Source organism: Ursus arctos, unplaced genomic scaffold, assembly GCF_023065955.2.
Source record: "Ursus arctos isolate Adak ecotype North America unplaced genomic scaffold, UrsArc2.0 scaffold_9, whole genome shotgun sequence".
Taxonomy (NCBI): Eukaryota; Metazoa; Chordata; class Mammalia; order Carnivora; family Ursidae; genus Ursus; species Ursus arctos.
The window spans coordinates 31,196,287-31,221,551 of NW_026623111.1; the positions used below are offsets into that span (position 1 = coordinate 31,196,287).

At 39.0% G+C, this 25,265-nt stretch overlaps 1 protein-coding gene across 12 annotated transcripts in view; it reads right to left on the minus strand.

Moving 5' to 3' along the window:
• Positions 1-25,265, minus strand: part of RFC1 (replication factor C subunit 1) — a 92,194-nt gene that overhangs the window by 20,048 nt on the left and 46,881 nt on the right. For 9 of the 12 annotated variants that reach the window (XR_007187890.2, XR_007187894.2, XR_007187895.2 and 6 more), the window contains 16 exons: positions 22,514-22,591; positions 21,258-21,345; positions 19,683-19,966; positions 17,228-17,335; positions 14,987-15,166; positions 13,711-13,815; positions 10,444-10,843; positions 8,564-8,676; positions 6,928-7,042; positions 5,604-5,713; positions 5,257-5,394; positions 5,001-5,096; positions 4,782-4,880; positions 2,685-2,839; positions 2,440-2,557; positions 836-981 (listed from right to left, as the gene is read on the minus strand). Coding sequence is in view for 4 of the 12 variants with exons in the window: in XM_026508749.4 (XP_026364534.2) it covers positions 836-981; positions 2,440-2,557; positions 2,685-2,839; positions 4,782-4,880; positions 5,001-5,096; positions 5,257-5,394; positions 5,604-5,713; positions 6,928-7,042; positions 8,564-8,676; positions 10,444-10,843; positions 13,711-13,815; positions 14,987-15,166; positions 17,228-17,335; positions 19,683-19,966; positions 21,258-21,345; positions 22,514-22,591 (2,333 nt within the window). In the remaining 8 variants the exon portion in view is untranslated. The remainder of the gene's footprint in view (positions 1-835; positions 982-2,439; positions 2,558-2,684; positions 2,840-4,781; positions 4,881-5,000; positions 5,097-5,256; positions 5,395-5,603; positions 5,714-6,927; positions 7,043-8,563; positions 8,677-10,443; positions 10,844-13,710; positions 13,816-14,986; positions 15,167-17,227; positions 17,336-19,682; positions 19,967-21,257; positions 21,346-22,513; positions 22,592-25,265) is intronic. The other 3 variants (XR_007187897.2, XR_007187898.2, XM_026508750.4) reach the window with 1 other exon arrangement.

Here is a 25,265-nt window from a genome sequence, read left to right on the forward strand (position 1 = left end):
ATTTGTTACAACAACAATAGGAAACTAATACAGAAGTGGTCAAAAAAAGACCCATGCCATTGGCTAGGAAGAGGGAACACAGTAGGAAGTAGTATTTTACAAGAAAAGAAGAGAAGAACCCTTTCAGTTCAGCTTCAAGCAAAAGTTAAGAGTGGACCAATGTTAATCTTCCTTCCAGAGATCAGAAAAGAGAAATAAGACTGCTCAAGGAGTTCTTCATGGTTAAAAATAAATTCCTAAAGTTCACTTCAATATTTGTGTGCATGCCCATTTTCTAAGTTTCTAAACTTAAAAAAAAAAATTGTACCAAATAACAAGAATTTTTGGACTTCGTTAAACTTCTCCAAGCACACGGATTTTCAGTCATCTGCATGTCTGCCCTCTGATGTTACATGCTAAACTGTGTCCCCCATCCTAAATGACTAGGTCAGTTTACTACTAGGATAGGTAAAAACTAGTTCATTTATTTAAATAGTCCCTTTTCCTATTATTTGGAAGCTGAGACATTATGTATGCCTACTAGTAATAGGCACAGTCATAAATAGCACTACCTCAGATTTACGTAGCTTTAAAATTTATCTTAAAGTTATGGCACATCTCCCAACTGGGCTTATTCTCCAAAGTATCCTTTTAAGTGATAAAACAAGTATTATAACTGATTATAGATAATAAAACTCAGGCCCACAAAATATAAGGAACTTATCCAGGATCACTTATCTAGTTAGCAATAAAATCAAAACTAAAACACAGATCTTTTGACTTACGCTATCCTCACTGGATAAAGGCTAAATACGCGACACTGAGAAAATGCCAGACATGGACTAACACCACTTACCTGAGACTCATGTGCAGTGCGAGGTCCTGTACAATACGATCATGTTTGCCGGTAGATGAGTGCTTCCCCAACCAGCTTGGAAAGGTAGGAAACTGGGTCATGTACCCCCTCATTAACTCTCCAGGAAGAACACTGGCATAAATGGCCTGAAAAAAAATCAATTGCAGTCCACAATCTGAATTCAGTACAAAGTTGCTTCCTTCACAGCTACTGGCTCCCAAGGAGTCTCGAGCAACGAAGCAGCACTGCCCCAGGTCCTTAATTCCAGGGCATGACACCCTTTCCCTCTTCCTCTGTCACCTGTCGGTATGGGAGACTCCTCCCGGACAAAACAACGACCAGTCCAAAACATGTTACGGCCCTCAGAGAGATCATCTGGCAATTCGGCCTCCTCGACCAACTGATCCCAACATACCGGTTACTTCATGATGCAGAAAAGACTTTAAGAGGAAAATGGTTGTCTTTTAACATAAACTGTTGACAACAGGTGGATCAAAACGTGGAAAACTGAAGAGAGTATTACGTAAACTGGCACTTGAGAAAAGATTTTTTAAAAGGTATCCTTGAATATCTAAGATTCAGGGCTCACACTTTTTTTAAAGTTGGAATTATTAAATTTCGTATCCTGCGTTATCCTAATAATATTCTCTCATAAGCATTTTTCATATTAGACAATCTTTATAAATAATTTTAAGAACTGCATAATATTCCATCAAGAGTATTTACCCTAATTAATCATTCTCCTATTGCCAGACATGGAGATTTTCTCCAACTCCTTATAGTATCAAAACTCGTAACATTTTTGTACATAAAGCTTTTCCTATGTTTGAAGTTATTTCTTTAGCATAAATTCTTAAAGAAACAATTATTAGTTTAAAAAATGAACACAGGTAAAACTTAAGAGAAAGAATTCTTTATATCCAGAATGAATCTTTGTTTTTTGTTTCCCAACAATGTATGGGTAGAATCAAGACAGGAGTAGACCCTCCAGAAGTCCCTTACTTATTATTACTCAAGCCAATAATGCAGCATATATATGCAAAACTCAAGAACAAGTAACACTCTAAATTATGAAAGTTCTCAGAACAGTTTTGAGTGGAAGTTACCACCTAAGTAAAGTACCCAGTATAAAGCTGCCTCTTCAGCAAGGAAGAAAAAACTCAGAATTCACACGTCAGAGAAGCAGCCGCTGACCCGCCGCTGGCTGCGTTACTTCAAGTAGAGCTACTCAGTCACCATCGGGGAGAGCCAAGAATGACAAAAAAGAAATGGATTCTTAAGGTAAAACAGAGCAAATAAAACTTTTGACTAACATGTGATTTATGTCCAGAATCTATCTTATTTATGTCCAGACTCTAACGTTCCTAATTCCATATGTCCATTTACATAAAAACATTTTGAAACCCTGAAAAGGCTATTTTTATGTTTTATTTTTATTAAGAAATAGACCACTGTGACCCCAGAGTGTTTTAATCTAGACCAGACTTTGTTTTTTCCAGAAGAGCCATAGTGTTTCTCTGGTATTTCACGTAACTCCAGGAGCTAGCAGCCATTCTGTTCTATCTAGAGCAGAGTCTGCATCTTAAGGACAGCCCTGTGCTTACCTGTGTGGGCAGAAGACTCCAGTTCTGCCTACTCCGGATCTGACGGTCCACCAGGTCACCATCACATATGCTATCTGCTGCTCTGCTTAAAAGCATCAAGTGCTTTTTCATGTCACCCCTGCATAAAACAGAGCAGTCTGGATTACACCACTGTCCCATACCTCCTACCCCCCTCTCCCAGGAATCTGGCCCTCGCTGTGCCGGAAGGGTACCAATTGTACCCCTCACTAGCTCTGAACACTCACCCTGCAGCTATAGGCTTCACATGTATGTAGTTCTCCTGGACAAAGAGGGGTGCTATCGAATAATCATGAAAGAAGAGATCTGACTTGTCCACAAGTGACATATGAGCGGTCTCCTCTCCAGCCGCAAACACTTTCCGGGCAACGTCAAATGGGCCCTAAAGAAAGGGAGGGACACACGTAGTAGAATGGCCGATGTCCCAAACACGGACAACATCAAATTCTGGCAGGGATGTGGAGCAATAGGAACTCCCATTTACTGCTAGTAGGAACTCAAAATGGTACAGTCACTTGGAAGACAGATTGGCAGTTTTTTTACAAAACTAAATATACTCTTACCATACCATCCAGCAATTGTCCTCCTTAGTATTTATCCAAACGAACTGAAAACATCCTACACAAAAAACCTGCACATGGATCTTTACAGCAGCTTCACTCATAACTGAGAAAACTTGGAAGCAATCCAGATGTCTTTCAAAAGGTGAATAAACTGTGGTACATCCACACACTGGAATATTATTCAGCACAAAAAAAGAAATGAGCTAAAATAAGGCCATGAAAAGATACGGAGAAACCTTAAATGCATATTACTAATGGAAAGAAGCCAATCTGGGGGCACTTGGGTGGCTGTTGGTTAAGCATCTGACTCAATATCCGCTCGGTTCATGATGTCAGGGTCGTGAGATCAAGCCCTGCATCATGAAGCCTGCTTAAGATTTTCTCTTCTTCTCCCTCTGTCCCTCCCCCTGCTCGCACTTGCTCGCTCTTTCTCAAAAAACAACAAAAAACAAAAACAAGCCAAACTGAAAAGGCTATATACTGTATGATTCCAACTACATGACATTTTGAAAAAGGTGCAACTATGTTGAGACACTAAAAAGATCAGTGATGGCCACCTGGATGGCTCAGTCGGTTAAGTAGCTGGCTGACTCTTGATTTCAGCTCAGGTCATGATCTCAGGGTCATGAGATCCAGCCCCGTGTCAGGCTCCACGCTGAGCACAAAGTCTGCTTGTCCCTCTCCCTCTGCTCCTCCCCCTGCTCATGCTCTCTCTCTAAAATAAATAATCTAAAAAAAAGATTAGTGATTGTCAGGGGCTGGGGGAAGGGATGGATGAACAGGAGTACAAAGTATTCTTAGGGCAATGAAAGTATTCTGTGTGATATACAATGGTAGATACAAGCTACATTTGTCAAAGCCCATGGAACGTACATCAAGAGTGAACTAACCGTGATGTAAACTATGGACTTTGGGTGATAATGACGTATCAGTGTGGGTTCAACTGTAACAACTGTCCCACTCTGGCGGGGGGATACTGATAGTGGAAGAGGTTGTAGGAGACTGGAGGCAGGGGATAATAAGGGAAGTCTTTGTACCCTGTGCTAAATTTTGCTATGAAACTAAAAGTGCTCTTAAAAAGTTTATTGATTTAGGGACGCCTGGACAGCTTAGTCAGTTAAGTGTCTGCCTTCCGTCAGGTCATGATCCTACAGTCCTGGAATCAAGTCTCCCATCGGGCTCCTTGCGAGGCAGGGAGCCTGCTTCTCCCTCTGCCTGCCACTCCCCCTGCTTGTGCGCGTGCTCTCTGGCAATTAAAAAAATAAAATCTTAGAAAAAAAATTGATTAAAGAAAAAAAAAAGAGGGAGAGAGGGGGTTACAAACACTACTTAATCACTGCTCTAACTGTAATAATGAGTTCTGACTAGTGACTAGGTGAAATAGAACACAGATAATACAGACTTCTAGTTTCGTTTCAGAGAGGTCATTAAATTATAAGCCATTTGAAATTCTGAAAGTTCCAAAACTTCAAAACATGAAATCTATTCATAAGGGACTCTAAAAAGGCCATTTTATAATTACTGAAGCATGAGTATAATTTAAAACTTCCATTTCTCATAATTTACAATGTACATTAACAGTACTTGAGGAAAAATTCTCTTGAATTAGAAAACCTTTTAGCAGCTGTCTTTCTTATAAATATCCACAGGTTCAACAGGTATGTCAAGGAACTGTAATAACTACTTCTACTAAGTTAATATGAGCAGAACAAGAAATGCGTTAGCTTGAGGAAGTAACTACTAAATGGAAATTTATGTTACCAGTTTGATATCTTTCTTGGCTCTGTGAGAATCAGCCTTGGCCTGGTCATAGGTTAGCGCCTTACTTCGTGCACACCACATCCTCAGATTGTGTAAAACCTAACAGAAAGCAGAAATAAGACATGGTTAAGTATTAAATAATGCCACTCCTCCTCTCTGAAGTTGAAGGCATTAATTCAAAAGAATCAGCAACTATTACACAATATGTATTTAATTTACCTGTCTGATATCTTGATTGGCTCCCAAAATAATTTCATTCATAGCTGGAGGGGGGATCTTCAAACCCTCTTTAAATGCAATAGACATCATAGCACCCTGAAATCAACAAAGGGGAATCATAATGGTTTTTTTTTAATTCACATAATCAGATATTTTTAGGATATTTATCAGGTACCTTTAAAGGTAACTTTTGAGAAATACTGACCAAAAAATAAGAAGGAGAGTGTGAGGGAGAAAAAAATTCCAATCAGCATACCTTAATCTGTTCAACTCGAGGTCTTTGAAAACGAAGATCAAAACAATAATGAACCAAAGAGCGAATCTTGGGATGATTTCTATCATTGCACATACAAATAATGGGAATTTTTGTATGTTTTATCAGACCAATTAATTCCTAAAAGGCAAATTTGCAACACAAAAATAATTATTTTTAAAAAAAACAACAAAATACTATACAATGTATGTATTTCAGGTTTTGAAACCTCAGCAACATGCTTTTTAATTGCTGTAACTATTACAGCATAATTGGCTCTTTAAATATTAAAACACACACACACAAACTAAAAATCAACAGTAAAACTGCAAAACTAGTGCTTTCATTACCTGAATTCCTCCCCTGTCCTCATTGCCTGCCATGCCATCTACTTCATCCATGATGAGAGCATGTTTCATGCTTACTGAATGGGCTGCTCCGCCTGACCCATGCTGAGAAGCTATGGGATGGGACAAAAAAGAGCAACTGTTCAAATGCTGCTGCTTTATTAAAAAAATATGTAAAACATTTTAAACCAAAATGCAAGAGGCACAAGCATATGCAGATGAAAAGACATTCTCCCTCCCACCTAAAACATGCGTGCATAAAAATATATATCTTGGTTTTATCATTCAATATATTTTGGTGATCTGTTCCTTATCTGTCAATATGCAACACCTCATTTTTTAAGGCTGTTTAATAATATCCCATTTTACGCATGTATCATAATCACTATTGATAAAATACGAAGATGCTTCCAACCTATTATAAATCATACTAAATGAATATCCTTATATGTATGTCATTTTGCATATATACAAGTATATCAATTGCTAAATTCCAAGAGCTGGAATTTCTAGGCTAAAAGGTCTACATAATGTAACTTTTCAGGATGAGACAAGATCGGGCGCATTCAGGGTGGTATGGCCGTGGACTACATAATGTAACTTTTGAAAAATACTGCCAGACTACTCTCCAGAGTAGTACCAATTAACTAACACTCCCACCGGCCAGAGTGACGTTTCCTGAGCAAATCCTTTTTAATGATCTGCTACCACTGAAAGTACCAAGAATTCAGGTGACCACGCAATATCCACTGTAAGTTCTAAATCTGCACTGCTGAGTCTGTAGTGTGAGCATCTTATTTTTCCCATAGGCTCAGGACATAGCAGACCACTAGCCACAGCCTAAAACCTTCAGTTTCTTCTTCCAGTGTCCCCTTCACAGTTTCTTCTCCTCTGGTACTATCTTTGCCTATATGACCTCTTTCACCACAAATGATCCTCTCCTCCAAGGCCTGTTGAACAAATACTACCCTTACCCTGGCTTTCCCCAGTGCCCCAAATCAAATCATTTCTTCATCTACGGGCCTCTATTACCTCACTCATCACACTGAATCAGAATAATTTATTTACTCTCCCTCTTCACAAGGTTCACCTGTGAATCCTCTAAAATAATGTGCAAAATGCATAAACATGTCCATATGTGTATTTTTTAACACATTCTTAGAAACCGCTAAGACAAACTATTGTCCTATAAGAGTTCCATCATTAGCCCCAAGATTTATTTAGCACGGTGCCTGGCACATAGTAATGTTCAATACTGGTTCCTAAACGTTGAAATGAACTTGTTTTCCTTACATAACCAAAGAAATCAGTTCAAATACCCACATACTTGAATAAAAGCCTGTGATGCTGGTATTATTCAGTGATTCAGCAACAATCTCCTTCAAACTGTTCTTACTCCGAGTGTCACTTGCATTCAGTTCCACATAGCTATACCCCAATTCCTAATCAAAATATTGGAAACCGTTACTGTCACAATGCAAATTATTAACTCTCCTAAAAAACAAGGCAATTAATGAAGAAAGACAGCACAAAAATGACATAAAGAACCATGGATAAAAAAGACAAAGACAATGAGATAATATGCCTCATAAATATTAAGAGATTTTTTAAATACATACATATATACCATACACGCACATAAATTCCATCTTAAAACCACAGCTGATAAATACTAATCTAGAAGAGTATACCTGAACAAGCAATTTTACCAAGTTTGCTTCTTAAAGTCTTATAAAGAATTAAATATACCCATCCCAAGATTTCAATATCAGATATAGAATTAATCTATTATAAGATATCAAAAAATAATTCTTGACTCCTCAATATGAAGTTAAATCATTCGTTATCAAACCATCCTGATACATAATCTTCTTACCAAGCTGTGAAAAATCAAGTTATTCTGACTCATTTCCCAATTGATTATACTGATCATAAGCATTATATAAAATGCCTTAATGCAATTCCCCTCCAAAATAATGATGATAAAGGGAGAAAAGAGTCATGTTTACAATTGTAGGAAAAAAAATCTTTTTTTTTTTTAATGTTTGTAACAGAATAGAAAACATACAGCTGTTATACCCACTTAACATTTATGCTCTGGTCCGTAAAACAAGGACAAAACAAAACCACCAGGTTATAGGACAAGGGTTGGGAAATCCAGTAGTATATTTAAAATAAGTTTAAAATCCCTCATTTTGGGATGCCTGGGTGCCTCAGTCGGTTAAGCATCTGCCTTCAGCTGAGGTCATGATACCAGGGTCCTGGGATCGAGTCCCGCCATGGGGGGGGGTCCTTGCTCAGCAGGGAGCCTGCTTCTCCCTCTGCCTGCCACTCCCCCTGCTCGTGCTCTCTCTCTTGCTCTCGTGCAAGAGTTTTAACTTTTACAAAAATAAAAATTAATAAAAAATAAAACCTCTCATTTTATCATTCCGATACCACTTCATGTATCATTTCACATTCTGAAACATGAACTCTGGTTTGCTCTGGTGTCTCCTCCTCTCCTGGTCTAGATATGAGCCATAGAGACAAGAGCAAAGGCAGGCTCCCAGAGAATCAGACTCGTTGGGCCACCACCCTCTTCTGTAAGCCCATTTCATTTGTCACGTGAGGATGGTAAGAATACATAAATTCGGTACAGACAATTCTTAGAAGAGTACATAAAATATTTCTAAGAGTCTGTAAGACATATTCATATTACCTAAAAGATAATGCACCCAAGGGCTCAGCACACTGCCCGGCACACAGGTAAATATTACCTATTATTTTAATTACCAATATTAAGAAAAGGATGAAAATGACAAACATCCCCAGAACCAAAGTAAATTCTAGAAGTTTGACTTCAGAAAGTATATACACAGAAGGTTAAAATACATACAGCAAGACCTACCAACACACACACGTGTGTGTATCTCCTAATCCATTCCTGGATTAGCTTTACAACCGCACTACGACACAACACTCACCTGACAAACCAGAGAAGCTGTGGTTGTCTTGCCAACACCTGGCGGGCCTGAGAGCAGCGCTGCTTTAAAACTAGAGCCATCATCTTTGCCAGCAAACTTACCAAACTTTGCTGCTGGGAAAAAAGAAGTTCCAGAGTGTTAACCTCTCTTACCTAAGAGAAATTCAGGAACAGCAGGAATCACTGTGCATAAGCTGAAAAATCAAGAGCAGTCCTCCAGTTTACCTCTAAATTTGCAGACTATTTTCTACAAACCATAAACAACAGTTTCCAGAGCATTTAGTGAAACTCTACTGCCTACCTCACACCCAAAATAAAACACTAACTAATCAACTCCGAAATTCTGATGTGAAACCATAATTTTATGAGTTTCCTTTTGTACAAAAGCACAGGTCAGGGAGCAGAGTATCTGGGTTTCAGTCCTAACTCCGGCTCTGCTAATTCCGCCGCTCACCAGCTGGGAGAAGTAATCTAACCTCCTGGGCCTATTTCCTTCTTTGTAACATGAGGGTAACAACAGTAATGTGCCTGGCAGGGATACTGTAAGGGTGAACACGCTGATCACAGAGCCAGGCACGTCTCAATGAATGTCAACGAGCATCATCAGCTACTTGATCACAAAAAGAATGAACTGAAGATGGTGTGTCCGCAACTTTCCTGCCCAGCTCAACTCTAGAGCATTCTTCTCCCCTTATCACATGGTGCCTGACACATCAAGGGTGCTCCATACAGACACGATGACTGGAGAGAGAGGGCTAAACCTGCTACAGGCATGGGAGAAGGGACTATAGTTCACCTGAGCCTTATAAAGTCTTCTCCAGGCATACAAAGCACTATATGCGCCTTTAAGGTAGATTTTATGTGGTTTTAGTAAGAGAAAAGGAGGGGTGCTTGGGTGGCTCAGTCATTAAGCGTCTGCCTTCGGCTCACGGCATGACCTCAGGGTCCTGGGATCGAGCCCCACATAGGGTTCCCTGCTCGGCAAACCTGCTTCTCCCTCTCCCTCTGCCTGATGCTCCCCGTGCTGTGCTCTCTCTAATAAATAAATAAAGAGAAAAGGAGTCAAATTTAACTCTGTATCATTACAATTACAGCCTCTGTCATAAATAAGCTGGCAACATCGGCCAATGTCTAGTGACCAGATGGACACTGATAACCCAGTCATCGCTCTGGGAATTTTGCCTTCTTACTTCTCACATAATATCCTCCAGGGCAGCGGGTGCAGCTCAAGGACACAGTACTGACATCTGTGATCTAAAGCCTCGGTTTCACTAACACCCCGGACATTACACACAGATTGTACTGTTCCTTTTCCACACTAAATGCATGGTGAAGCAGCGCAGAAACCAGAGCGGAGGCTCCTAACCGCAAATGCGCTCTGCGGTTTTCAGGCTGCCTGGTCCGGAAGCGTGCCTCAGCTGCTAACTTGCACTCTCCAACCCCGAGGCTCTCCGGCACGCTCAGTGGCTCACTCACACATCTTCAGGCCTTGGTACCTGTCTTCTCTCCCGCACAACACTCCTCCTTCGCTTCGCCGAGCTTCCTCCTACTGTTTCCAAGTCTTCACCTACTGTCCCTTCCTCCAGGGACGGGAGCACACCACTGCGTCCCTGAGCACACAGCTCCATGCTCTTGGCGCCCTGCCCCTCCCCTACGACAGTGCTCGCACCGCATCTCCTAGCTGCTGCTTCATCTCTCTGACTGACCGTGAGCACACGGAGGGAGACGGTTTTGTTCACAACAGCACCTGCACCCAGAGCGGGCTTTCAACAACCGTTTGCTGAGAGACGAATGAACCAACTAGTATACTGTCTCACACGTGTGGAACTGAGCAATGACATGGTGGCACACACACGAAAATGAATGAAGCCTTAAACTCACCGCGTTTCTGATCTTCCGACGGACCCTTGTGCCAGTTCCGGAGCCAGCGCAGGAGTTTGTTGGCACAGCTCTGGTCACCTTGCTGTCCAATTATGGTCTTGAGGGAGGTTGGCTTATATTTATCCACCCAGAGCAAATCTTCCACTTTGTTTTCAGGGCTGTCATCAGCCAAACTCCTTGCCCGGCTGTCACCGTTTGTCTCCTCGGCCACCTGCTCCTCGAAGTCCAGGCATCTCCAAAGCACACTTGTTTCCTTTTTCACTGGCTTTGTAGAGCTGTCCTTTTTGGGAGTCAGTCTGCTTTTTTTAGATCCTGATTCCTTCTTAGTTGGGCTAATTTTTCTTTTTCCTTGGTCTTTTTTTTGAGGTGTTCTTTCTAATTTGGACTTTTCTTTCTTCATCTTAAAAATTGGAAAAGTGAGGAAAAAAAGAAACCTGATAAGATATACAGAATATCTATCCTGCTAAACATACTCTATAGGGCAATCTGGGATATCCTAAGTGAGCTGCCCGACGAGGGTCTGGTTTTTCACAATGAACCCTGCTGTTGTGGAAATCACCACCTTCCAAACTTTATAAAAATTAACAACAAATACATTGAAAAGCACCCAAATGCAGTATTTTTTAGTGAGACAATACTAGTTTACGAATAATAAATATTCTGTAATCAGTCTGAAATCCAAGATAAAAGATTAAGAAATTTTTGTTCCAGCTTTCTGACTCATTATAAATTAACACCTCCACAAAAACTTGTACACAAATATTCACAGCAGCATTATATGTAATTATAATTATATAATTACATTATGACAAAGAATAGAAACAACCCAAAACGGCCTTCAACTGAAGAATGAATAAACAAAATGTGAGATGCACACACAATGGAGTATTATTCACCAAAAAAAGGGAGTAAAGGTCTGACACATGCACTTCAGTGCAGCTGAACCCTGAAACCATACTAAGTGAAAAGAAGCCCGACATAAAGGGTCACAAATTGCATGTTTCTCTTTAGGGAAAATGTCCAGATTAGGCAAATCCACAGAAATAAAAAATACAATAGTGGTTGCCAGGGGCTGGGTATGAGGAATGATGGCTAACTGGCTACGGGGAGTGATGAAAATGTTCTAAAATTAGATACTGGTGATGGTTGTACCATCTTGTGAATATACTAAAAATCTCTGACATACATTTAAAAGGGTGAACTTATGGTGTGAATGTCTCAGAAAAGAAAAAAATAGTGCCTCTTTGCCAGTGAGTGGATGCTGAAATTAGTGGGTGAATGTTTGAGGAGAAACAGGATATTACCATAGTATGAAAGCTCCCTCCAAGATATCAGTTACAAAGGGAAAAACAGTCACTTTACTAGTGGAGAAACCTGTCAGAAACCACCTAAATCAAGATTAACATCACCAATAAGAAGACATATCGACTCAGGGTCGTAAGGTCGAGCCCCATGTTGGGCTCCACACTGTGCACAGAGCCTGCTTAAGATTCTCTCTTCCTTTCCCTCTGCCTCTCCCCTACCCCATCTCTCTAAAAAAAATTAAAAAGACATATTAGCATACACATCTAATATAATGCAGAGAAGAACAAAATATCATTTCTCTGGAATTCCTGCCAAAAATGTATAACCTCAATCTAATCTTAAGACATCATAAAACCCAAACTTTGAGACATTCTACAAAAGAACTAACTACTACTCATCAAAAGTTGCAAGTCCAGGGGGGACTGAGTGGGTCAGTCGGTTGGGTATCCGACTCTTGATTTCAGCTCAGGTCATGATCTCAGTGTCCTGGGATCGAGCCCTGCTTTGGGCTCTGTGCTCAGCATGGACTCAGCTTCTCCCTCTGTTCCTCCCCCTGCTTGCACACTCTCTATCTCTGAAATAAACAAAATCTTTAAAAAAAAAAAAAATTCTCAAGGCCAGGGTGCCTGTGTGGCTTAGTCAGCTAAGTGTCTGACTTGATTTCGGCTCAGGTTGTCATCTCAGGGTCATGAGATCAAGCCTGTATCAGGCTCTGTGCTCAGCGGGGAGTCTGCTTCTCTCCCTCTCCCTCTGCCCGTCCCCCTGCTCGTGTGTACCTGCTCGCTCTCTAAAAGAAATATATCTTAAAAAAAGTCTTAAGGCCATAAAAAGACAAGGAAAGGCTGAGGAACTGTCACAGATTGGAAGAGATAAAGAAGATACCACAACTAAACGCAGTGTGGGATCCTAGAAGAGAAAAAGGACAACTGCAGGAAAATGTAAAGTTCAAGTAACACCTGTACTTTTAGTTAACAATATGGTATCAATGTTAATTTCCTGGCTTTGATAACTTCTTTTTTTTATGATTTTATTTATTTGACAGAGAGAGCATTAGCAGGGGGAGCAGCAAGCAGAGGGAGAGGGAGAAGCAGGCTCCCTGCTCAGCAGGGAGTCCGATGCGGGGCTCAATCCCAGGACCCTGGGATCATGAGCTGAGCCGAAGGCAGACGCTTCACTTACTGAGCCAACCAGGCACCCCTGGCTTTGATAACCTCTATGGTTATGTAAGTTGCTAACATTAAGGGACACTGGGTAAAGGCCAATCCAAATCATTCCGCAAGATTGTTCTAACTGCAATAAATGAGAAGACCACCTCACCACCTGGGTGACAGAGCTGAAGACATTAAACTTGGGATTTGCTGGCACCCTTGTGTCCTGTACAGGGGAAAAAACCTGAGTGGAGTGGAAATGAAGGAGAACACTGGGAGAAGCAGAGAAGAGCAACAGAAACTGAAAGAGTCCTGAAAGCACTGTGGTCTCCAAATCCAGGAGTTCTGACATCAGATCAGCCAGCCCATAATTTAGTTATGTGAGCCACCATTTTTTCCTTTTTGTTAAAATTAACATGGGCTTCTGTCACAACTGAGAAAGTCCCAATACATTCTAAATAGAAATGAACTTAACTGCTGATTCCTATGACACACCCTTTAAAGAACTCTTAAAAGCAACAATCTTTGTACAAAGTCACTACAAGAATATGGAAAGTTATTAAGTAGATATGGTAAGTGCAATACACCGTGCTCTCGGTCTCCTCATATTCTTTTTAGAAAGGTAAGGAAATATACCAAAGAAGACAGCCTAAAGCGGAATCCACCTGCTCAGAAGGAAATAAGGTAGATTCATCTGTGGTAGAAGGGGAAGTTAATCTTTTAGGCAACAGGCCTGTGGCCACTCATGAAACGTCTCTATGAAATAGGAAAGTTGTTATATGTACCAACTTGATCAAGGTCATTTTATACGAACCTCGGCTTCAACAGCTATTTCATACTTAGACTTCTTGCCTGGCATAGTTCGAATCAGATTCAACAGGCCATCTTCATCAATAATATTTGTCCCCAAGGCTGCTGCCTATGGATTAAAAAGACAAATCATTAAAACTGTATCCTAACCATTTCTTTCTGTTAAAATAATAATAATAATAATAATAATTCTAGGGTCTGTTTGTAAGTGAAAACCACATTTGTAAATCAGAAAGACTGCAATATTTTTAAAAACCATATTCATTAGAAAGTACCATTAGATAGAGAAAATAACAAACACATCCCCTAAGAGTGGCAGGCTGGCAATGGAGGTGCCACAGGAGCACTTCTGTGGATTGCTTTATCTTGTCTTCTACCCTAGGAGGGGCAAAGCCACTAGGGCCTTCCAAGATGGACTCGTCTGAAGTTTTTGTTAACTCCCACCATCTTCCCTGTTAAAATAACTCCAATGTGTCCATCTCCAAGTGATGAATAATGATTGAAGAATCAGAAAAGTCCTCATCCTCCCCCCAAACTCCCTTGTAAGCTACGAATAGCCATGTGACAGCTCTGGCCAATGAGACTTAAGAGGAATTCTACAAGAGCTATTTCCAGGCCAATCACAGCTAGTGTGACATCTTGCCACTGCTTCCTTTCTCCTGCCTTAAATGTGGACTTGAATGCCTACAGCTACAGTTACCTTGCAACACAAGGCACGTGCACGGAGACTAAAGCTACCAGAATAAGGGTGACAGAGACGGAGGACGGAAGCAGCCTAGCTACATCACTGAGCTGCTGGGCCATCCCCAGAAACTGCCTACCTCGGGGATTCTTGTTGGGTAAGAAAATAAACAGCTATTCGCCAAACCACACTTATTAGATATTCTGTTACTTGGAGCTAAATATAATTTTCCCCAACACAAAAACAGCTTTCAATAAACAAAACTTAAGATGGAGTCTACAGTGACATATATAGGAATATTTAGGACTACAAGAAAAAGAAAACTGTATTTGCTTCTATCTTTGAAAAATGATCTAAACTAGAATACTACACTAAGAAAGCCAACTGAACAGGAACTATGGCTTCAACTGGAAAACGAAAATCTTGAAGTTGAAGCCAAGAACACTTCTGTGGACGAAATAATATAGGCATGAAATTACTTTTCCAATTTTTTTCTTCATCTCATTCTGTGTAGAGGGCATTACAACAAATGGTCCCAGTAAGACCCTGCCAAGGCAAGCAGGCTATTTCACTGTGTTGAGAAGACAGCAGAACCCACCTTATCACTCTTGGACTGTCCACTATCACGACCCATGACAAGGTAGTTTGTTTTCTTGCTGACATTTCCTGTTACTTTTCCCCCGTAACGCTCAATTAGAGACTTGGCCTCATCTCGTTCAATGGACTCCAGCACTCCTGTGATTACAAATGTAAGGCCTTCCAAGCAATTTTCAGCTCCCTAAAAACCAAAATGTTCAAGCAGAGAGGAAATTACATGGTAGCCTTCCAAAGAAATATTTGGCATCAAAACTGCAGGAAGTTGATTTTTCTCATTTGACATCATAAATAATCTCAGCATGAAAAATTTGCAGGAAATTCACAGCAAATAAGCAGAACCTGAAATTAAATCCTGAGAAATTCTTATGTAGGTTAGCATTTAATAAACTTACAAAACCAGCAATGAAAAATATACATCAATACAGTTCACAAAACTTATTAAAATTATCCATCCGTACTACTCTGTTTTTTTAATATTTAAACCACCAGTTAACTCACAAAACTTTAAATAAAACTAGATGCAATCCACCTACAGAATTTCTTGTTACTGTTAAAAAAGGGAAGAGCTGATTCTAAAAAGCCTAAACAAGTTTAGGCTTCTCTCTGGCTGTTTACTCCACGACAGAAAATCTAACCACCTGCGAGTAACTTAAAGGCAAGATCATGTTATCTCTTGATTAGAAAGATAACTCGATATACAAAAAACACTGGCCAAAGAGAACTGGGTAGAGGAGACACTTAATCTTAATTGGAACTACGTACAGTTACAGACTTTTTAAAATTTTTGCAATGGTTCAATAAAATGATACAACCAAGCAAAACGAAAATTATGTAAACCGCTCCAAGTTACTTATTACTTTCAATAGAGAACTGAGATCAACATAGACTTAAAACAGGCCTAAAAGAAGAAGCTAAACAAAATTCAAAGACTACCCCAATACAAGTTCAATCCTTCACCATCCTGGTGAAGAATCTTTCCTGGTGGGGGAAAAAAAACTATGAATCTGCTTGGAGAGAAAAGGTTTGATTAACAACATCTCAAGGTCCCTTCAAGCCCTATGATTCTAGGACTGAAATGATCTTGTGCACACTGAAGTATTTAAATTCTTCTCAACAAATTCAAAATGACCCTGGAAAAGTCCACATGCAAGCCTCTATCCCACACCCTAATCATCTATTCTGAACTATTACCCATTGTGGCTCTGAATATCTATTTTACAACCAATCTCAGCATTTTTAGCCTCTCAACCAAAGTCATCCACTCTAGAACACTTACTGAGGGACCAGCAAGCCACCCAAAATCCCCAACCTCTACTCAATATTCCCTCCACTACCTTGCCTTCACTGAGTCCCCTAAGGATTCCACTTTGCCTAAAGTCCTCTCAAACAGGGGCACGTGGGTGGTTCACTCGGTTAAGCTTCTGCCTTCAGCTCAGGTCATGATCTCAAGGTCCTGGGACTGAGCCCCGTTATCGGGCTCCCTGCTCAGCTAGGAGTCTGTTTCTCCCTCTCCCGCAGCCCCAACGCCCCCCACCCCACTTGTGTGCTCTCTCTCAAATAAAACCTTTAAAAAAAAAAAAAAAAAAGTCCTCTCAAGCAGAGGAGCTTGCTGAGTCTTTCTTAGAGTCTGTTTTACACCACATGCAAGAGGCAAGGCTGACATCTTCCTCTAGCCTCCGACACAACCCACTAGCCCCTTAAGGTTCACCCTCACCCCTATTAGGGAAATTACTAATCTCCATTTGTGACCCGAATCCCCTCCCCTTCTACCTTCTCAGAAATCTCAGACTGCATTTGGTTATCCTTCTCCTTCTGGTATGCCTTCAATCTCCCTCTCTGGTGGATCCACGCTATCAGCAAAAAGTACTGGTCTTGGGACTACCATACTTCTCAAAACTGAGCCCCTCTAGGGTTATGGGTTAAAGAAAAATTTTTCTTTATAATACCAAGCAGTAATTCATAACGTGAATAAATATCCCTAATTCACAAAGACAGTGACTAAGCCTTTTCTGTTAATTTTTTTTTAAGATTCTACTTTTTTAAGTAATCTCTACACCCAACATAGGGCTTAACCTCACAACCCTGAGACAAAGAGTCACACACGCCGCAGACTGAGGCACCCAGGCACCCCTCTGTTAATTTTTAATGATCAATTCTGTGCTTCTGTGATGATGGTGAATACATGCATGGACCCAGCGGCCAGAGGCCCTGACAGAACAGCCTGCCCTCTTGGCATTCATACCTTTGGTATTTCTTTGGAGCCCAGAGCTTTGGGGCCTTCTCGATTTAAGTAGCTTCGATAAGCTTGATAATTGGTGCGTCTCTTCTCAGAATCTTCAGGACTTACAGACTTTGGGGAAAGGGGAAAAAAAAAAAAACTGAATAAAGTCAAGCAAAATTCATGCAAAATTAAAAATACATATCAATAAGTAAACATTAAGTCACTTCTATTTGGTCCTGAAATCAACATTTTTAGCTACACAGGTACTCTCCAGTTTAGACATGCCTGGCTTATAAACCTCCCTGTATCAGCTCTTCTCAAGCCTTTTGACCCTCTAAAGGCACATACTGCAAGGGCAGATTAGGTACACAGGCCAAACTGCTAGCCCCAAACAAACAAACAAAAAAAGTATATTTTAGTTCAAAAATTCATGTGAATTTCAAGTTCTTTTCCATAATATAGCCATCCATATTTTAATGAAAAAATTAATTTCCCCCGAAGTATACTTGATCACACAAGAAGATATCCCATGTTATCCTAAACCCGCCCACACCCCTAAAGCAAAGTAAACGGACCTATACCTCTGAGTATATGAGCACAACAGGCTGAGAACTGACGGCTCCACATACACAGCAGGTTCACACAACAGGCAAGCATTACCCCAAAAAGTAGACACATTCTAAATGCTACCACCCTCCCTTCCAGGTTTACTCTCTCCTATCCTGTTTCTCTCAGGGGACCTTACTATGGGTCCATCTCAGAAAATCCTGGGGCAGCTTTTCAAACTCTACATCCTTGGACTCACTCCAATTTTCATACGGGGGATGGCTAGGGCATGTGTATTTGGGGGAAAAACATCCTAGATAATTCTGATTTGAGAACCACTACAAGAAGGGTCTCTTGTTCTTTCTACTTCCTATTTTACTTTTTTTTTTTTAATTTATAAGCCAGCTCAAATCCCTTTGAGAATAGGCAAAATATTACTTCAACACAAATAAATTAATCAATAAAATAAGTAAGCCATTAGAGGGCGCTCCCTAGACTCGACTCTGACTTTGTAACAGTGGTTCTCAAATGCTGGTGGGCATTTGTATCCACCTGAGCTTAATGAAACACACTTGTCCACACTACACAACCATATATTTCACAAGCTTCACGGGAGAGTCCAATGCATACCTAAATGGGAAAATTATTCATTTGTAACATTAATTCTATGAAAAACATAATTCTGAATTATAAACACCTTCTAAAGTAACTCTGAAGCACACCCATTCATGAAGTCAAAATTATTTAACCAAGGTAGACTGAATTTATTAAACACTGATATTCCCAAAACTGCTAAAGTAAAAGTTCTAAGTCATTTCTAGTCCAACTTTAAAAAAATAGGGTGAAGAGTAAAGTAACATTTAAAGATTTCTTCTCCTTTAATAAAAATAGACAAGCCTCTATAAAATCAACATGCTTAGTGTGCCTGAAGAAAAACATTCATCCACCAGATAAATATTTAGTGAAGAAAACATTGGAGACCAAAAAGTTAATTGTTCCCTTAAGCATATTTATGAGCACTGACCACAAACAAAAGCATCTAGAAATCACCAGTTCACTGTTCTGCACTAAAAAATAATGGTGATAAGCAGTTAAAATAGACAATATTCTACTTTTAATTCTAAGTGCCTAAGAGGCTTCAAGAAATAGTGGTTTCTCACTATGAATCTAAGGTGGTTCCAAATTTGAGATTCTAAGAAATCTCAAATATATATGAAAACAAAGATTTTGAAAACCATTCTGTATTATTTCATTGCTTTTTGCCTTTGCAATTGATTTCATTATCTCAACACTGTTATACAAGAGCAAAAAGGGGTACACTCAGGGCAAATCCAAATTATTTTAATAATAATAGCAAAAACATAGCACTTATTATATACCAGGCATTATTCCAATATTCCAATATTAACTCAGATACTATTATTATCCCTATTTTTACAAACAAGGAAACCAAAGCAGAGAGACAGGAAGTAACACATCGGCTCAAAGGCAGGGCTATGTGATCTGAAAATGGCTCCAGGGTCCATGCTCAGAGCCACTGTGTTATTATACTGCTGTTTTTTGGGCGTCAAAGGACCTGAGTTTAAAGTTGGCTCTGCTACTTACTAGCTAGCTGATCTTGGGAAAGTTACTTAACTCTTTCATCAGCCTGTTTCCTCGTCATTAAAAACTGAATAATAAAAGTAAGTCATCTTACAGGGTTGTTGTGAAAATTACATGAGATACCGTATGTATGAGTGCAATATCTAATACACTCAATAATAAATACTGGCTCATTTAGCTATATTAATAAGCTAGTTTCTGCAACAGCATCTAAGTCAGATAGCTTAAAAGTACTATAATGATTTATAGGCTAAAAATAAAACTTGAAAACAGTCAAACCCAAACCAACACACAGCCCCCAAATGATATACTTTTAGAAAATTTCTACCTCTTTTTTAGCTGGAGAACTTTTGGGTTTCTTGGGAGTTTTTGTCTGTCCTTTTAATTCAACAGCATTTTCTTTTCTTTTTGAAGCCATAGGCTCTGTTTCTTTATAAGAACTCTCTCCCTTTTTTTTCAAAAGGGCCACCTTGGAACTGGCTTTTGGAGAAGTTTCTCCTATTTTGTGAGGGGATGACTTCAAATGTTGCTGAGATCCTATCAAACTTTCACATTTAGTTTGCTTCTTGGGGCTGCAGTTCTTTCTGTCATCTGAAAATTGTTCTGTTTTTACTAGGAAGAAAGAAAAGATTATGACTGTTGTTTTGGAAAAAAATGATACCCCAAATCGAGATTTTTTTTTTTTCATTTTTCAACTGAACAATTTTAGTAGCACACAATGTCATATAGTGATTTCTTAACATTCACATTAAGATTTTAGTTCTTTACATAGAACATTATTTTAAAAAACTAACATTTGTACGTTTTTGTATAATCAGTTCAAATTAGAGGAGCTGTCTTTTTAAATATAAGTGACTTATGGGGTGCCTGTTATGACTTTTTAAATATAAGTGACTTATGGGGCATCATTGTTAAGCATCCAACTCTTAATTTCGGCTCAGGTCAGTATCTCATGGTTTTAAGATCAAGCCCTGTGTAAGGCTCCGCACTGGACATGGGGTCTGCTTAAGATTCTCTCTCTCCCTCTGCCCCTCCCCCCACCAAATAAATAAATAAATATAAATGATTCCTCACTTCAAATGATATAGTAAATTACATCTAAGGACATGGTCATTCCACAGATAAACTTCAATGATCTGAAACTCACACAGAGAAAACTTACTGAGTAGAATATCACATAAAAATTCTGTTTGTAGGGGCATCTAGGTGGCTCAGTCAGTTAAGCAACCAACTCTTGGTTTCAGCTCAGGTCATGATCTCAGGGTCATGAGACTGAGCTCTGCGCATCAGAGTCCCTGCTCAGCGTGGAGTCTGCTTAAGACTTTCTCCCTCTTCCTCCCATTCTCTCCCTTCCCCTGCTCACCTGAGCACATACACTCTCTCTCTCAAATAAATATTTTTAAAAATGTTCTGTGTTGGTAATATAGTCTGAAAGCCCCAAATCCTGTAATTTCAGACTATATGAATGAATTTACTTATAGGATTAAGACCATCTATACTAGCAGATGCTTAGATTATCAGGACCAGTAAAAAATAAAACCCAGAGACAATCGGCAGGAGAGATTCAGATGACCTGGACAACTACGAGTCAACTCTATGAGCTCGAAACATCTAGTTCTTTGCCATCATATGTTGAAGCCCACATGTTGCACTATACTTGGAAATTAACATGAAACCAAGAACTGAAAAAATTTTTTACAACAATCATAGAGTAGACAGGCATTGAACATGAGCTAATACCCAAATATAGCTTTCAAAGTGTCTAAGAAGAACATGCTTCAACATCCCTATGAAATAATGTCTACCTAACAATACAAGGCAATTATTGAATAGAATGTTTGAACAGGTTATCATGAATTTTCTTCCGTAAATGTTCCAGCTTACTTTTCTCTGTTAGTATTACCTTTATGAGGAGATGTATGTTTTTCTGCTTTACTTAAATTGGCTTGGACAGATGAAAATGCTTCTCTCTCTCCTGGGTCCTTCCGAGCCTAAGAAAATTTACAGTGTCAAATGTGACAAATAATAGGAAAACTACTACCACAAAATATGTTGATAAAATTGGCCAAAGTTTTAATTAATTTAAGTTTTAATTCTAAGATTAAGGGTCACATTCCAAAGCAAGCAGACAATACAATAAATTTTCATTCATTCATCCATATGATTTCTGGGAAAAACGAAGCATTTTTTCTTACATTTAACTTTACAGACGAGGAAACTGATAAAAGGTTATAAAAAATACATCTATAAAAAATTATCACAGTTGTTCCCAACTTGTGAGAATGGAAGACTTGCTTCTGTTTCTTTCATCTCAATTCTCAAATTTAGTATTATGCAGCTGAAAACTGCATCTAAACCCAAAAGACTAAATTAAAAAAACAATCTAAAGCTCAAAAGAAGACAGCGCACTTTCTCAAGAGAGGAAAACTCTCTCCACTGCTCCCTCAAATCTCCATTTTTACAAAGAGGTCACAAATTGGGATGCATAAACACAGTATTTTTTTAAAATAATTATAATTTGAATGCTTTTAGGGGGAGTAAGTCTTTTCAAATTGTCTGACAAAGTCCCCCCAATTCCTTGACTTATACCCACCTTCTGTAAAGTCTTTTAAAATAGATAGTGATATTGACAATATTAATAGAGTATGATTCAATGGAAACAAGGCTAATTTTCTGAAGATCAAGTGCTTAAAAAAAACACCGACACTTTTAAAAGATTCCCAAAAATATACTCATTATTATTTGGGGCTGTCATAACACAGATCTTAAAGTTAGCTAATTAGAAATAGCAAAACTGTGCTCCCAAAAAGACAGTAATTAACACTAAAGTTATTAAAGTTTAAGTTCTTTAGTAACCTTTGTGTTATTCTCCAAACAAGTACATAAGAACCCGCTGGTGACAAAGATTAAGTAAGTGTTATAATTCATTGTTTTGTGAAGAAGGGTTCTGGTTGGCTTTGGCTCAATCAACCTGCCTTTAGCAAGAATAAGTTTCTCAATGAGCTTCTCCAAAAACATTTTTATAAATTAAATAATTGAGCTTCTTTCTAGAAGAGTGACTCATGGTTGTATCTCCAGGGCCTAAATACACAGGGATGAAAGGGAACACTGATCTGCAGTGTACAGAGTGCCAAAACAAACAGCCTGCTGAAACGCCACCTTTTTGGTCTTGGGTTCTTCATCCAACATGGCTAATGTTCTGGCAAACTCTTCATCTTCATGCAGTTGTCTCTCCAGCTGTAAAAAGTGTCAACAGAATAAGTTGCTTTTTTTTTTCTGTAAATAAAGTTTTTAAATGTCTGAGTCATGATACTTACAAGAAACTGGAAAAAATATTTTCCAGAAAGTAAGTATGACATTCTTCTACTTAATACTAATAGTTCAGTATCACAGGTTTGCTTCATTAAGCCAAATTAGATTTCAGAACATTTATTTCTAGTTTTACAGGTGAAACAGACAAAATTGAGCATATTTTTAAAGTCACATTTCTCACTTATAAAGTTCAAAGTCTATAGTTTTTCCTTAACGGTCCCAATACAACACTTACAGATCTCTTACTTCTCCTTATTTTGAACTCTACAAAGAGCTCTGAAAAGACTCTCACCCTAACAGAAAAACAATAGTCTGTACGGCACAAAAAAAAAGTAAATCTAAGAAATCAAGAAACTTGTAATTTTCTTTGCACTCAATAATATATATACAAATGTAACTATCACTTATAATCATCAAACTCTAATTTTTAATTACTAATTCAAATGTATCTATTCTGACTTTTGAAAATTTAAGTGATCATATCAGAAGTTTTCCTAACATGCTAATGTAACACACAGATACTCTAATTATTTGTTGTTATTTCTAGTGTTTTCATTTGCAGCAAAATGGAGCTTTTCCAGAAAAGAACGTGTAGCAGTGGAATATATTTCTCATTTACAAAATAATTGGTGTTATGCCCCCTGATAAAATGGCTTAATGTAACATCAAACAAAAGCCTCCTTATATTATTCAAACAAAGGAAAGAACGTCCAAATCCATCTAATCCAAAAGAAAAGGCTTGGAAATTGGCATATACCTCATGACAGCACAGTAACCAAGCCTTTTCTTGTTTTTTCTAAAATCAACTCGAGCTACACAGAACCATAAGCAAGCCAGACAGATGCACATCGGTACAGTCTCTGTTGCCTAATGTATACTTACCACAACCGAACTACACATCTAACACTAAAATCAATATGAAAGATCTGCATCATCAAAAGGTCCTTCAAACTCTAAACCTCCAATTGCCCTGCAAGGATTTCTGGTTGAACTCTACACCATTTTCCCCAAATTTCACACTATGCAGTATACTTCTAGTAAAGGATCTGAGAAGCCGGAACAGAAGAAATATAAATACTCCCATTAGAAATTCATTATTGGTGACTGCGGCATTATAGTTTATGTAATTCAGTGTAACTGAATTAAGATGGAAAAGATTTTGAAAACACAAAGTACAAACTGCCAAAGTAATAAAATGTGATCAGATACATTTCAGAAAAATGGAATACTGTTCTCTGACAACATTTAGTAAGAGCCTTTTCCATGCCAAGCACTAAAAGAAGCACTGATGTCACAAAGGCTGAGTGCAACATAAACAGCCCGGATGGGTGGAGCTTAGAGCCTACATACAGGGAGACACATAAATAGCAATGATAATAAATGTTTAAAAAAACGGGGTACGACATAGTATGTAGGAGGGGTTTCTAATATAGTTTAGGAAGTACGAGAAAATGACACTTAAGCGAACAAACAGGAAGGGAGTTCAGGCATCAGATATCAAGGTCTGGAGCCTCTGACAGAGACAAACACTCCTCCTTGAAATACTTTTTTCATTTGACCTCCAGAAAATACCAAGCTTTCCTCATTTTCCTACTTCACTAGCCACTTTCTTAAATCTCCTTCATTGGATCATCTTCCTCTTCCCGACCTCTACATGTTAATAGTACCCTAGAGTTCAATCCTGAGACTTCTTTTCTGTTTACATACTCTCCCCGTGATCTCACCCAGTTACACGAGTTTCAAATAGCATTCAAATGCTAATGATCCCCAAATATACATCTTTAGTTTAGATCTCCCCCCACTCCACACCCTCCCCCTTGGCCCCAGCTCCAGATTCCTCTATCCAAACACCTACTCTGCATCCCCATTTGGAAACCCATGAGATATCTCAAACTAGCATGTCCAAAACAGAATTCTTTTCTTTGTACCAGTGTTCATCTTAATAAATGATAACACCATTCATCCAGTTGCTTGAGCCAAAAAACATGGAGTCATCTTTGCATCTTTTCTTTCCCTCCTTACACTCAATCTGTTAGCAGCAACTGGAAGGTTGCACCTTCAAAGCACATACAGATTATGACCACTTCTCACTATCCCTTCCATTACCACCCAGGTATAAGGCAACCTCGTCTCTCACCTACCCAACTATAACAGTCTCCAAACCAATCTGCTTTTGATCTTGCCCCACCATGGTTTATTAGCCTCCCAGCAGCCAGCATAACTTTAAGACCCATCAAATCATGTCACTTCTGTATTCAACCATTCCAATGGCTTCTCATCTCACAGAGACTAAAATCCAAAATCCTTACCATTCCAAGTCCTTTTGGTAGGTTCCAGAGACTTGTCATGACTTACAGGATTTCCAAATTCATCAAACTCAAATGTTTCTACCTCTAGAAAAGCACTTGCTTTTCTGTTTAGAGGAAATCATCCTCTAGGTAGTCAGCCCCATGGCTCACCATTATCATTTCATTTTGTTCCCCAATGTTACTTCCTCGGTGGGGCCTTCCTAATCCCTCTATTTAAAAGAGAACACTCATAACCCCACTAATCACCCGCAAAACTATCTATCCCTTTACTTTTCTTCACAGCAGTTATA